The sequence below is a fragment of the Lontra canadensis genome, unplaced genomic scaffold, assembly GCF_010015895.1.
Source record: "Lontra canadensis isolate GAN:19392208 unplaced genomic scaffold, GSC_riverotter_1.0 scaffold166, whole genome shotgun sequence".
Classification (NCBI taxonomy): Eukaryota; Metazoa; Chordata; class Mammalia; order Carnivora; family Mustelidae; genus Lontra; species Lontra canadensis.
This window is the reverse complement of record NW_022631160.1, coordinates 1,771,125-1,785,957: the sequence shown is the minus strand read 5'-3', so window position 1 is coordinate 1,785,957 and position 14,833 is coordinate 1,771,125. Positions and strand designations below refer to the sequence as shown.

At 42.3% G+C, this 14,833-nt stretch overlaps 1 protein-coding gene across 2 annotated transcripts in view; it reads left to right on the top strand.

Moving 5' to 3' along the window:
* Positions 1–9,542: 9,542 nt before the first annotated feature.
* AR (androgen receptor) overlaps positions 9,543–14,833 on the top strand; it is a 207,409-nt gene continuing 202,118 nt past the window's right edge. For both annotated transcript variants that reach the window (XM_032845588.1, XM_032845589.1), the window contains exon 1: positions 9,543–11,793. In XM_032845588.1, the coding sequence (XP_032701479.1) occupies positions 10,274–11,793 (1,520 nt within the window). In that variant the 5' untranslated portion in view covers positions 9,543–10,273. The remainder of the gene's footprint in view (positions 11,794–14,833) is intronic.

Here is a 14,833-nt window from a genome sequence, read left to right as displayed (position 1 = left end):
AATAGAGGTGGAAATTACTTTTATTCTTCATCAAATATAATTGTAAAACCTGTTAGAAAATGCCTTGCTGAGGCACCTGGGTGGCTCAGTCATTAATCTGCTGCCTTCGGTTCAGGTTATGATCCAGGGGTCCTGGGATCCAGGCCTCAATGGGCTCTCTGCTCAGTGGGAAGCCTGCTTCTTCCTTTCCCACTCCCCCTGCTTGTGTTCCCTCTCTCCTCTCGCTGTCTCTCTCTCTCTCTCTCTCAATCTGTGTCAAATAAATACATAAAATATTTACAAAAAAAAAAGAAAAGAAAAGAAAATGCCTTGCTATGCCATAGATTCAATACTGCTTTTGTTTATCTAATGTTTAGTCTGCATGAGATCAGTAAACCGGGCATCTTACTAGAGCATAGAAAGGCAGCTGAGGCATAGTGGTAGGAGGTTACTTGTTTTGTCATAAAACATCTAGATTCATAAATGATACAGGCCCTGCCCTGTATCAGCTGACTCTGAGCAAATTATTTAATATTTCTGAGCCTAGTTTTTCCCTTTACAAAATAGAGATAACATCTACTCACCTGGCTTCTTATACAAAAGTAATTATTAATGATCTGTAATTCCAGTGTATCACAGTGGGCTCCCAGTTAATTATCACTGTTTGCAATCAAATAGCAAAAGTGTGAACAAATCTCGTTCTTGAAATACTTTTGTAATCTGCTTGCATTTGACATTTTATGTCTATAGTTTGGCTAATTGGAACATTTAGAGCTCTTGGTCCCAGTGACTAGTAGAGTGCCTGGCAAACAGTGGGAGTTCCACACATGCGTTAAACAAATGAAAAATTAATAAATGACAATGCACAAAGAGGGTTATACTGCCTGGTAGAAGAGGAAGATTTATTAGATATATATGTAATATCTGGTTATGATAAGTGTTTTCAAAAGAGATAAAAATAAAATGTTATATAAATTATTATTAATAAATCCAGTAATGCTTCCCAGAACACTCAATATTTGAGCTGTGTTATGAAAAATATGTTGAATTTGGTCATGAGGGAAAGGAAGGAATAATATTTTAGTAAAAGTAAACAGCATGAACCAAAAGTAGGCAGACCTGAGAGTGTAGGATATGTTCAGAGGGAACCCAGAAAGCCTGATGTGGCTGAAGAGGTAGGTGGTTGATAGGAGAACAGATGGGAGAAAGGATTACAGAGAAGCATTAGGGCCTAACAGTGACAGACTTCAAAGTCTAGGGTATGGACCTTGGAGTTGAACCTGCAGGCCAGAGGTCGCTGATTGGCAGCCCACAAACTAATTCTTGTCTATAAAAATGTTTTGTGTGTGTGTGTGTAGGGGATGCTGAAAAGAATTGGCTTACATAATGTTTTTAAACTAATTGAATTAGTTGCCAACTTTTTAAGAAAATTCAGATTTCACATTAAAATCTAGAATACTGTACTTAAAAATAATGGAACATCTGAAATACCAAAGCTGCATTCTTGCCTGACAATAACTGGTTAGAATTAAGTGATAGCTGCCCCTTTCAGATGCGACATGTACTCTCTAGTTCGCCACAACCTCCACCATCCTACCCTTTGTGTATCTCATATCAGGTTCTCTTCACTCACTTTTGTTGCTCATGAGGCATTTGAGTTTGAAACCCTGGGTGGAGGGGCACCTGGGCTGCTCAGTAGATTAGGTTGACTCTTGATATCAGCTCAGGTCTGATCTCAGGGTCCTGGGATCTAATGCTTGGGGTTCCATGTTCAGTGCGGAGTACGCCCAAGGTTTCTTTCTCCCTCTCTTTCTGCCCCTCCTCCTGCTTATACTTTCTCTTTCTCTCTAAACTAACTAACTGAATAAATAAATAAATAAATAAATAAATAAATAAAACCTTGGTATAAGCAATTGAAGGTTATAGAGCAGAGGAGCAATGAGAAGAGCTATCCTTTTATTTTTTTTTAATTTTTTAAATTTATTTTCAGCATATGGACACACCCAGTGCTCCATGCAATCCATGCCCTCTCCAATACCCACCACCTGGTTCCCCCAACCTCCCACCCCCCGCCCCTTCAAAACTCTCAGATTGTTTTTCAGAGTCCATAGTCTCTCATGGTTCACCTCCCCTTCCAATTTCCCCCAACTCCCTTCTCCTCTCTAACTCCCCTTGTCCTCCATGCTGTTTGTTATGCTCCACAAATAAGTGAAACCATATGATAATTGACTCTCTCTGCTTGACTTATTTCACTCAGCATAATCTCTTCCAGTCCCGTCCATGTTGCTACAAAAGTTGGGTAATCATCCTTTCTGATGGAGGCATAATACCCCATAGTGTATATGGACCACATCTTCCTTATCCATTCATCCATTGAAGGGCATCTTGGTTCTTTCCACAGTTTGGCGACCGTGGCCATTTCTGCTATGAACATTGGGGTACAGATGGCCCTTCTTTTCACTACATCTGTATCTTTGGGGTAAATACCCGGTAGTGCAATTGCAGGGTCATAGGGAAGCTCTATTTTTAATTTCTTGAGGAATCTCCACACTGTTCTCTAAAGTGGCTGCACCAACTTGCATTCCCACCAACAGTGTAAGAGGGTTCCCCTTTCTCCACATCCCCTCCAACACATGTTGTTTCCTGTCTTGCTAATTTGGCCATTCTAAGAGGTGTAAGGTGGTATCTCAATGTGGTTTTAATTTGAATCTCCCTGATGGCTAGTGATGATGAACATTTTTTCATATGTCTGATAAGAGCTATCCTTTTAGACAAAGACCTGTGATTCTGATTCTGTTGAGGATAGCCTGGAAGAGAGTAGTCATGGGAAGAATTAGGGCTGGATCTGTGGGAAAGGATAAGATGAGATGGAGGCTCCAACACTAAGAAGAATATATAAACTGTGAATGTAATCCTTTATAACCCTCTAAGTGGAAGAAATAGCAAACATCTACAAAACAGCAGAGAGAAGAATTCTTAGGGTTTATTCAGAAGCTCCACTCCTCATTTCTAATGCAACTCAAATGTTTTTAGATGATTCTTCACTCTCCTTCCTAGACTCTGAATAACTCCCAAAGACAGAGTCCACAGTGTCTTATTTATCAGTGAGCCCTAGTGCCTAGCACAGAGCCTGGAAAGCAGTAAGTGCTTAGTAAATACTCACTCAATGCATGAATTGGAGGGATTCTCTACTTGTAGGTAGAGGAAAGGTTTATTACATTCTTTTTTTTAAAGATTTTTTTTTATTGATTTGACAGATCACAAGTAGACAGAAAGACAGGGAGAGAGAGAAGCACGGGGTTGGGGGGAAGCAGGCTCCCTGCCAAGCAGAGATCCCAATGGGGGACTCAATCCCAGGACCCTGAAACCATGACCCGAGCTGAAGACAGAGGCTTTAACCAATGAGCCACCCAGGCGCCCCTTGATTCAGCTTTTAAAAAAGACTCTCTACACAAACATATGTTAACAAATATTAACGAAGTTCTGAAGGCAATTAAGAGGAAAAAGATAGTTTCTTTTTTCAAAAATGGTGCTGATAAAATAGGACATCCATATACAAAAGAAGTGGATATCCATATATCAAACTTAACATAAAATGGATCATACATCTAAATAAGTGTAAAACTGAAAATTATAAGGCTTCTAGAAATCAAAGCACAGGTTTTTAAAAACACAGTTTGAGATCTTGGGTTAAAAAACATTTCTTAGATCTGACACAAAAAGCACAATCCATAAATGAACAAATTGATATAATGGACTTCATCATAATTAAATATTTTTTGCTCTTAAAAATGTCCTGGTAAGACAATGAAGACAAACTACAAACTGAAAGAAAATACTAGTGAGTCATATTTCTGATAATGAACTTGTATCTACAATATATAAATCAAACTAAAAACTCCATAATGGAATACAAGCAGCACAATTTGGAAAATCGGCAAAAAATTTGAGTAGAGTCCTCACCAAAGAAAATATACAAATGGCAAAAAAAAAAAAACCATGAAAAATACTTTACAACATTATTCACTGGAGAAATGAAAATTAAATGAGAAACACCTACACATTCAATTAAAAGGACTGAACATACCAAGTGTTGGTAAGTGTATGGAGGAACTTCTGGTAAGAATGTGAAATGGTACAATCACTTTGGAAGGCAGTCTGGCAGTTTCTTAAAAGGATAACTATACACCTACCCTGAAACCCACTCAATCCACTATTAAATATATGGTCAAGAGAAATGAAAGCATATGTCCACATAAAGATATGTACAAATATTCCTAATCACTTTATCTGTGATAACCAAAAAATTTAAAGGGCCCAAATGCCATCAAGTGAATGGATAAACAAACTGGTATATCCATACAATAGAATGGATTTACTTGGCAATAAAGTAGAAAAAACTACATATATATATATATATATATATATATATATATATATATGATGTTAAGTGAAAGATGTTAGGCCAAAAAAAAAAAAAGATGATTCCATTGATATGAATTTTGAAAAATGAAAACTAATTTATAGTAAGAGAAAAGCGAGATCATTGATTGCCAGAAGAGGAGTGTGGGGAAGGGTAGAGAAATTTAAAAAGGGCACAGAAGAAATTTTTGGGATGATGGGTATTTTCACTATCTTGATTAGGTGATGGTTTCATCACCTATGTATGTATATGCCCAAAGTTATCAATTTGTACTACTTTAAATATGTGTAGTTTATTGTATGTCAATAATATCTTAATTATGCTGTTTTTAAAAAAATCCCTCTGGAATAGAAATTGCAGAATGAATATATATATATATATATATATATATATTTAATATCATACAATTACTCCTTTGTCAATAATCAATTGACTATATAAATAGTCAATTGATTATTGACAAAGGAGTAATTGCAATATAATGAAGCAAATACAGTTTTTCAACAAATAGTGCTGGAACACAATGAATCTAGATAGACCTTACACTCTTCACAAAAATTTAACTCAAAATGAGTCACAGATCTAAATGTAAAATGCAAAACTACCCTAAAAGATAATATAGGAGAAACCCTAGATGACCTTGGGTGTGGTGATGACTTTTTAGATACAACATCAACAACTTTTCATAACAAAGTCCATGAAGAAGGGGATCAATAAACTGGACTTCATTAAAATGAAAAACTTCTGGTGTGTGAAAGACAATGTTAACGTTAATGAGAAAACAAGTACAGACTGGGATAAAATATTTGCAAAAGACACAGCAATAAAGGACTGTAATCCAAAATATACAAAAAACTCTTAAAATTCAATAATAAGAAAACAAACAACCAGATTAAAAAATGGGCCAAAGACTTTAACAGACACCTCACCAAAGAAAATATTCAATGGCAAATAAGTATATGAAAACATACACTCCACAGCATATGTCATCAGGGAAATTCAAATTAAAACAACAATGAGATACCACTACCAGAACTACCAAAATTTCTAGCACTGACAACACAAAATGCTGGGGAGGATGTGGAACAAGAACTCTCATGTACTCAAAGTACAGCTACTTTGGAAGATATTTTGGTGGTTTATTACAAAACTAAACTTACTTTACTATATGATCCAGGAATCATGTCCCTTGGTATTCACCCAAGGGAGTTGAAAATTATGTTCACACAAAAGCTTACACACAATACTCATAGCAACTTTATCCATAATTGCCAAAACTTGGAAACAACCGAGATATACTTCAGTAGATGACTGGATGAATAAACCATGGTATGTCCAGACAATGGAATATTATTTGATACTAAAAAGAAATGAGCTATCAAGTTATGAAAAGACATGGAGGAAACTTAAATGCATATTATTAAGTGAAGAAGCCAATCTGAAAAGTCACATATTGTAAGATTCTAGCTATTTGACATTCTGGAAAGAGTAAAACTATGGAGACAGCATAAAGATCAGTGGTGGCCAGGGAGTGGTGGGGAGAATAAATATTTGGAGATAGGATTTTTAGGGCAGTGAAAATTGTCTTCATGATACTATAGTGATGGATACATGCCATTGTACAATTGTTCAACCCCACAGAATGTACAACACCAAGTTAACCCTAATGTAAACTATGGACTTAGGTGATTATAATGTATCAATGTAAGTTTATCCTGTTACAATACACTGTTTTGGTGAGAAATGTTGATCATGGGGGAAGCTATGCATATGTTGGTGCAGGAAGCATATGGGAAATCACTGTGCCTTTCTTTTAGTTTTGTTGTGAACCTTAACCTGCTCTAAAAATTAAGTCTTAATTTAAAAAATCCCTTTGGCTGTTCAATGCAGAACTGACTCTAGGTAAGTAAGAGTGAGAAAGAGAGACCATTTACAGTGATCCAGGTGAAAAAGGGAAGTGGCTTGAACTAGGTTGGCAGTAACAGAGATGAAGAAAACTGGGCAGATTTGTGAAATATTTAGGAAATAAAACCAACAGAAGTTGGGAGAATGTCCACCATTTTCCAAAGGTCTGTTCATCCTGGCTTTCCAAAGCAAGGACCTAAGAAAAATTACATTAATACAATTCCCTTGAAATTGCAGAGGAATCCAGTGACAAAAACTTTACCCTCACTTCAGATGTCCTGGGAGAACACCACTGATGCTAATTTTGTTGCTAAGAAACTACAAAGAAAAAGGAGAAGGAGAAGAAGAAAAAGAAGAAGGAAAAAAGATGGCACAGGCACATATTTTATGTAATATTCAACAGTGTCTCTTGATCTTTTTTAAAGCCCTGGAAAGAAAATAAGATGAGAAGGGAGATGAGAGTTTAAAATTCAGAGTAAAGTGGATGCCCTATTATGTTCACAGTAATTAGCCTTTCCTGACAATGATATAAACGTTGATAGCACCCCTTTTAAAAATAAAACACAATATGATTCTTTAGATTTGTAGAGTGCTCTCCTGTTTACTAAGTTGTTCCATCACCTTCTCTAACTACTACTTCAGTCTTCTAAGGTAGGAATTATTGGCCATACTTTTCTGATGAAAAAACTCTGAAGACCATTTTGGCATTGTAGAAAAAGCATGAACTTTGGAATCCTTCAGATCTGGGTTTAAATGTCTGTCAGGCTGCCATTTATTTAATGGGGAACTTCAGAGAATTATTTCAAAACTCAATTTTTAAGGCTTCTTTACCTTTATCCAAGGAGTTATTTCACTACCATTAGCATCCCCTCCATGTACCCACCCTCTATTGAGTGTAAATAAGAAAACTCAAGTCAGTCACAGCACTCTAAATTGTCGCTGTCAGAAAGATCATCTACTCCAGCCTCTATCTTCTCCTCTCCCCATTTCACAGGGCAAGAAATTGAAGCTGAGGAATTGGAAGAGATTCATTATCAGTCTGTAGACAGTTCTCCTGTCTCTGAGATCTATGTTATTTTCGTTCTACTTTCTCACCAGCCCAGCTGACTCAATTCTCTTTGAGCAACCCTAGTTAAAAGCTTTGGTGGAACTAGAGGTTGTGATGACTATTCAAATAAAGTTTTCAAAGTATCTGTGCATTTCAATTACATACTCCTGTTTCCTATTATAATGGGGAATTGAAAATTAGCCTTGTTACAATTTGACCTGTCTAAGAATAAGACTATTTCTTTACCATAAGGGGTGATTTGTGAGATTCCTCACTAAAAATGGCAGACAGGGGTATATTTGGGATATATGCAGGCAAGGCTGAAGCCATTAAAATACCAAGGGATAATTTTCACCACTTCAGGTACAAAAGCCTTTGCATTCTGGAAGATTCATTTATAGCTCTTGTCCAAATGCCCTTGACATTGATTAATCTAGCTAAAATACCAATGAGATGGAAGACTAGTTTGCATTCTACTAATGTGGAACATAGAAAAAATAATGTCATTGTTTCAATGTCTTCATCTGGAAAATAGAGCTGATCATACCCATTCTTCCCTGCTTTTAGGATTAAGTTACCTCCTTTGGTCAGAGTAAGTAAATGCCCATGCTTGGCTGTAAACAATGTTGAGTCTCTGTAGAAGCCTGTAAATAGTAGAAGAGATCCACACAAAAATCTACACCAGCATTCTGGGAGAGACAGACCCTGCCCAAAACTAGAGGTGTAAGAAATTTAAAGGCTAGGGAGGCCAAGGGCCCCTGCTGACACAAAGGGAAACCTCCTTTCCCATAGGTCTACCCTGCGACTTCTACTCTTCCATCCCCAATCTGCCTGTCCATCTTTACAGAAAGACTATGGTCCCTCCTCCATAAAGGGGCAATTGCAATATCCCACTTCAACCCCCAGTCCTGGTGGTCCACCAAGAGGAAGGAAAGCAGTCCCATGTAGTTTCCATTATTTGAATAGTGCAGTTTCCAAGCTTAAGATATGCAAGGCAACTTGGAAAAGTAAGTGCCTGTATATAAGCAAAGGGTTGCAAAACCCTGGACAAAATCAAGGTCCCTGTGCACATGACCAGGGTTTTTGGTGTTTGTCTGCTTATCTGGGTGATTTTGCCTTTGCACATCTGGATAGATGAGAAGTGTATGTTTAGATGCAATTTGACAGGAAAACGAGAAGAAAAGAGGGTAGAAATGACCTCTGGTTATTAGGCAGAGGGTTCCTAGAGCAACTGGCATCTGCCACAAGGCCCAATCTACCCCTACAGAGAAATTTGGAAGGTTTCAGCAAGTATCAGCAGCCTTGGCCATAGCTTCTTCCTCAGTTTGTAGGAGACCCTCCCGTCTGTGCTTCTGTCTGCCTTGAACATATAGTCCCTCTCCTGAGACACTGGTACTCCTATCGCCCCTACCTACTCCCTTTCCCTTCACACACAGAGTCTGTTTTGAGATTGGACTTTGGAACCAAATCTGTAAGTGTTGGCCTTCAGGAGCTCCTCTTAGCCCTGTCTTCAAAATAAAGCTCTGGGTTAAAGCTTCAGCTCTGGCACCTAAAACCTGGTCCCTGCAAGTAAGAGGTATTCAGGGAGCTAGGGCCCTCCTGGGCTATAGAAATCCACTCCTGCCTTCACCTACGCTGCGCCAGCACTCATTTCTCCAAAGCCACTCGGCGTAAGCGCGCAGTGAGGGGAGGAGAGAAAAAGAAAGGGGAGGGGAGGGAGAAAGGAGGTGGGAAGGCAAGGAGGCCGGCCCGGCGGGGGCGGGACCGACTAGCAAACTGTTGCATTTGCTCTCCACCTCCCAGCGCCCCTTCCGAGATCCCAGTGAGCCAGCGTGCCGGGAGAGCTGGAGGGTCCGGAATAAACGCAGAGGCAGAAGAGGCAACAGAGGAAAGCGACCTAGATAGCCACTTCAGTGCCGGACAGGCGCTTAAGGGACGTACGGCGTCAACCCCAGCTGGGCTTCAGCTACAGCGAACGCTTCTTGCAGTGTGGCGGATTGAAGCCTCCGCCCCAGAGCTGCCCTTTCCTCTTCGGTGAAGTTTTTAAAAACAGCTAGAGACTCGGAGGAAGCGAGGAAAGTGCCGGGTAGGACTGAGGGCTGCCTTTGTCCTCCTCCCCTTCACCCCGCCCCCCCCCTCCTCTTCTGTTGCTGCCTTGGCCCGCTCCTGTCTGCCCGTCCCCCTACCCACCCCCCGCCCCCAGTCGGCCCAGCGCGGCCAGCCCGAGTTTGCAGAGAGGTAACTCCCTTTGGCTGCGAACAGGCGAGCTAGCTGCACGTTGCAAAGAGGGCGTTGGGGAGCCGGGCAAACAGTGAGCCGCTTCAGCACTGCAGCTGGGACCCGGCTAGTTAGGCGGTACGCGGGGCGGGCCCCCAGGTTCCCCTCATTTCCTTTCCACCTCCTACTGCACGCAGCAGCCGGCCCTGTTTGCAGGACCAAAGACCAAACAATGAAAGGCCAGAGGGCAGTGGGGGCTTCAGTAGACGATTAAAAACGAAAACAAAAACAACCAACCCAAACAAACCCTCAAACCCAAAATAAAGCATAAAGAGAATAACCCGGTTCCTACTTGCACCTGCTTCAGTGGACACTGAATTTGGAAGGCAGAGGGTTTTTCTTGTTTTTGTTTTATTTCCTTTGAGACTTGGGCATCTCTTGACTCTACCCTCCCAAGATTTCAGGAGCAGGCTGTGAGCCTAGCAGGGCAGATCGTGTCCAGTGCTTGTTTTCCTGTACAGGAGACCTCAAGTCTGTCAGAGTGCTCTTGCGTGGTTATTCCTGCAAGTTTCTTTCCCAGGAGCTTCCCGCAGGTGGGCAATTAGCTGCAAGGACTACCGCATCGCAGCCTGTTGAACTCCTAGCTAGAGAAGGGGAAACGGGATAAAGGAATTAGGTGGAAGAGTCAGCCAAGCTCAAGGATGGAGGTTCAGTTAGGGCTAGGGAGGGTCTATCCTCGGCCTCCATCCAAGACCTATCGAGGAGCTTTCCAGAACCTGTTCCAGAGCGTGCGCGAAGTGATCCAGAACCCGGGCCCACGGCACCCTGAGGCCGCGAGCGCAGCACCTCCCGGCGCCCGTGTGCAGCAGCAGCAGCAGCAGCAGGAGACCAGTTCTCGGCAGCAGCAGCAGCAGCAGCAACAGCAGCAGGGTGACGATGGCTCTCCCCAAGCCCAGAGAAGAGGCCCCACAGGTTACCTGGCCCTGGACGAGGAACAGCAGCCTTCCCAACAACAGTCAGCCCCCAAGGGCCATCCGGAGAGCGGCTGCGTTCCAGAGCCTGGAGCTGCTTCAGCCACCGGCAAGGGGCTGCAACAGCAGCAGCCAGCACCACCGGACGAGGATGACTCAGCTGCCCCATCCACGTTGTCCCTGCTGGCCCCCACTTTCCCGGGCTTAAGTAGCTGTTCCACCGATCTTAAAGACATCCTGAGCGAGGCCGGCACCATGCAACTCCTTCAGCAGCAGCAGGAGGTAGTATCCGAAGGTAGCATTAGCGGGAGAGCGAGGGAGGCCGCTGGTGCTCCCACCTCCTCCAAGGACAGTTACCTAGGGGGCAGTTCAACCATCTCGGACAGCGCCAAGGAGTTGTGTAAGGCAGTGTCGGTGTCCATGGGCTTGGGTGTGGAGACATTAGAGCATCTGAGTCCCGGGGAACAGCTTCGGGGGGATTGCATGTATGCCCCAATCCTGGGAGGTCCACCCGCGGTACGTCCCTGCGCCCCGCTGGCTGAATGCAAAGGTTCTCTGCTGGATGACGGCGCAAGCAAGGGCACGGAAGAAACTGCTGAGTATTCTCCTTTCAAGGCAGGTTATGCCAAAGGGTTGGATGGCGACAGCCTGGGTTGTTCGGGCACGAGTGAAGCCGGGGGCTCCGGAACACTTGAGTTGCCATCCACCCTTTCTCTCTACAAGTCGGGAGCACTAGATGAAGCGGCGGCTTATCAGAATCGCGACTACTACAACTTTCCGCTCGCCCTAGCCGGGCCGCCGCCCCCTCCGCCCCCTCCCCATCCTCACGCCCGCATCAAGCTGGAAAACCCGCTGGACTACGGTAGCGCCTGGGCGGCTGCTGCGGCACAATGCCGTTACGGAGATCTGTCGAGCCTGCATGGTGGGGGTGCAGCGGGACCCAGTTCAGGATCACCCTCCGCCACCGCCTCCTCTTCCTGGCACACTCTCTTCACAGCCGAAGAAGGCCAGCTGTATGGGCCCTGCGGCGGGAGCGGAGGCAGCAGCGCTGGCGAGGCAGGGTCTGTAGCCCCCTATGGCTACACTCGGCCACCTCAGGGGTTGGTAGGCCAGGAAGGTGACTTCCCGCCACCTGATGTGTGGTATCCCGGCGGTGTGGTGAACAGAGTTCCCTATCCAAGTCCCAGCTGTGTCAAAAGCGAGATGGGCCCCTGGATGGAGAGTTACTCTGGACCCTATGGGGACATGCGGTAAGTTTCTCCTCCTAGACATGTCGTTGAATGTAGTTAGTTGGCTTCTGGGGTATCTCTCCTCTCCTACCTATGGGAACACTCTACCCCTGTGAGAGTTCAACAGTGTTCCATAAAAAAAAAAAAGGCCATCCTGAATCTGGAGCCTTCTGGGTATTCCTAGCCTGTCAAAGATAAGACCACTGTGCTCAGAACCCCCACTGTGTGCCCCAGTCCCCACCACCGAGGCTCCTGGGTGCTGGTGTGTGCCCTTCCAGATACCATAAGGACACCTCCCTTACCTCTAGCCCCTTAAAATCCTCAGTACCTCATGGTGCTCCATGTCCCAAAGGCTCCAAACTTAAGTCCAATAGTAAGAGCCACCTTCAGAAATAAAGCTCTTAAGCCCTCCGTAATTTTTCTTCTCCCTCTTCCCAAATCTGAGGACCTGGACAGGAAATATGGGCAGTTTCATCTCTTAGAGTGTGTTAGGGTTTGCCCTCCAGCCTGTGGCCATCTTGGCAGGTTAAAGGCAAAAAGATCGGCCCAAATTTTTCTCAGTCCGCCTCCTCCAAAGAGATAAAATGGAGGTGCCGGATTAAGGGAAGAAGGTCTGAGTTCTCTGTGCTCTGAGGGCCACTGCATGAAGACAAGGTGAAGTTCATTCCCTGGCAACAATTGAGGACTTGCCCCAGGGTTGGAGTCGGCAGAGAGAATCTAACCCGGCAGGAGAGCAAGCAAAGGTAGAGGAAAAGGAGAGGACAATTTTGTAGGTAAACACTGGGCAGTATTTACTCTTACAGGTTGACCATGTTGGAAGTAGCTGCTTGAGTCGGTTTTCTCTTGTAAAGTGTTTATTTTCTCTATGGAGTACAGCAGATCCACAGTCCCCTACTTTAAGTTTGCATCAGGCCCATAGAAGAGGAGAATGTTTTTTTTTAATGAATAATTTAGCCAGGTTTGAATCTGACTTATAAAGTGTTGGAAAATTTACTTAAGAGTTTCCTGCTAGTCCACTGTGCTCAGAAATTGCTTTTAGGAGGGAGGAGTGAGGCTCTCCCATATATTCCTTCATTTTTAAGAATATGCTTGCATTTTTAATTAAAGTGAAGTCCTACAGTGTTATATTAGACGTGCTTGTATTTTGAAACATGAGCTGCTACCTCTAACAAACTTAGTAAGAACTGTTAGGTACCTAAAGCCATAATTTTGCCCATGAGTTTTAATTAGGATATGAGAAAAGTGGTGATCAGTTTCACATACCTTGCTTATTAAAAATTATTCCCGCATTTGTTGAGCTTATTGGAGATCATGTTGAGGATTCTCTCCCCAACCCCAACAAAGATATTAGTCTATCTCAGTGAGAGAGGGAATACTAACCAAGGAACTAACTCCTCAGGTGTGCTGGGTACTTATGTACCCTTGGAGTTGTGTCTTGTTATGTTTTGTTTTAGCTGTTTGTTTTATCTGTGACTTTTTCAAAATGTCTTTGTTGGCCTTCATATCTTTGGCGACTTAAATCCAACAATTTGCCTCCTTTCACTGATGCTTTTGTTCCTGGAAGGTTGATAGAACAGTGTTAGGACAGAAAGAGGAGGATAGGATTTCATAAAATATTATTTTTAGGGTTATTGAAGAAACAGCTTCTTACCAGTCTTTACATCCTAGTATTAGATTTTAAGTGTTTAGTTTACAGGATTTTCAAAGGTCATCAAAATGTTTTCCAGTTAGTATTTTTTGAAATATTTTTGCAATGTCGTTATACTGTGGAATAAAAGGTTTTCTTCATTTTATAAGAACAGATTTACTTGGTAGGGTCACTTTTTTTTTCCCCTAGGGTTGTTGCTAGTCAGTTCTACGATGAACTTTTTTGAGGGATGGGGACGTCTCAGGTGCTTCTTGACATAACCATGATGCTAAACTGGAACCTTCTTTCTTCTGCACACCTTCCCCAACAATTAACTCATTAATAGGGAGGGAATGAACAATTTCAAATCTTTGTTAAGGGATGTGTTTCTTTGAAAATATAACCTGAGATTTACAGGAAGTAGCTATAGAAAGCAAAAAGTTCTTCCCATCAGGTGTGCAGTAAGCTAGGTTATTTTATCCCATGTCTTAGTGGGACATTTTCTCTGTTAGAAAGACCTGCTTAAATTATTGACCTTAAATAGTGAGAATTTAGCAGTACCCAAAGAAAGTAAAAGATAATGAATCTTTCCTGGTTTGTGGTTGCAGCACTGGCTATGAGAGTCTGGTGAAAGGGAAAACTGGCATTCCTGTCTTGTAGGTTAAAGGAGAATTTTCATTTCTAGGATATAGAGAATTGTTGAGTCAGTTTGTTGAAAATTTTCAATTTTATCAGAATGCAACCAACCCCAGTCTAAAAGTTGACATTTTCTTACTTTTTCTTTCTTTCCCTCACTTTGTTGGGGCACAGTTTGGTGAAAAGCAAGGGATTTTTAAAGCCAAAGCAAGAACTTCCACCCTGTCTGTATTGCATGCATTGTGTGCTAAATTCGAGTTAAAAGATCTAAAAATTCTAGAGGCTTCAAATAATGTCGGATTCCTCCCTTTCCCAATTGTGTGTGTTCATACATATTAGTTAATTGGAGGAGGGGGTTAACTTTAGTTACTTTTGGAATAACTCTATGTTCTTCTACATCTACAATGTTTCTGCTCAAAGGAGAGAGGCGGGAGGAGAGAATCTGAAGGTGGTCCTTTAAAACAAAACAAAACAAAACAAAACAGAAACAACAACAACTTAATTGAGCATGTGGTTTGAACAGAAGGAATAATAATGGGGCTTGTGTACAACCCTGATGATATTTAATGGAGCTGTATTCTTTCAGAGATCAAACAGGACTACAACTTTGTTAATTGACCACCTGCCCACTTGACAGAAGTAAAACCTTCTCTATTTCAGCAAGCAGCACAATAATATGGAAAATACTCTTGGGAGTTGAGCCCTAAGGAAGACAGTGCCAGAATAAAAGTTGGGATTTAGATTAATTATCCGGATGCAAAAAGAACATTTTAATTTTTCTCTTGGTAACTTGTTCTG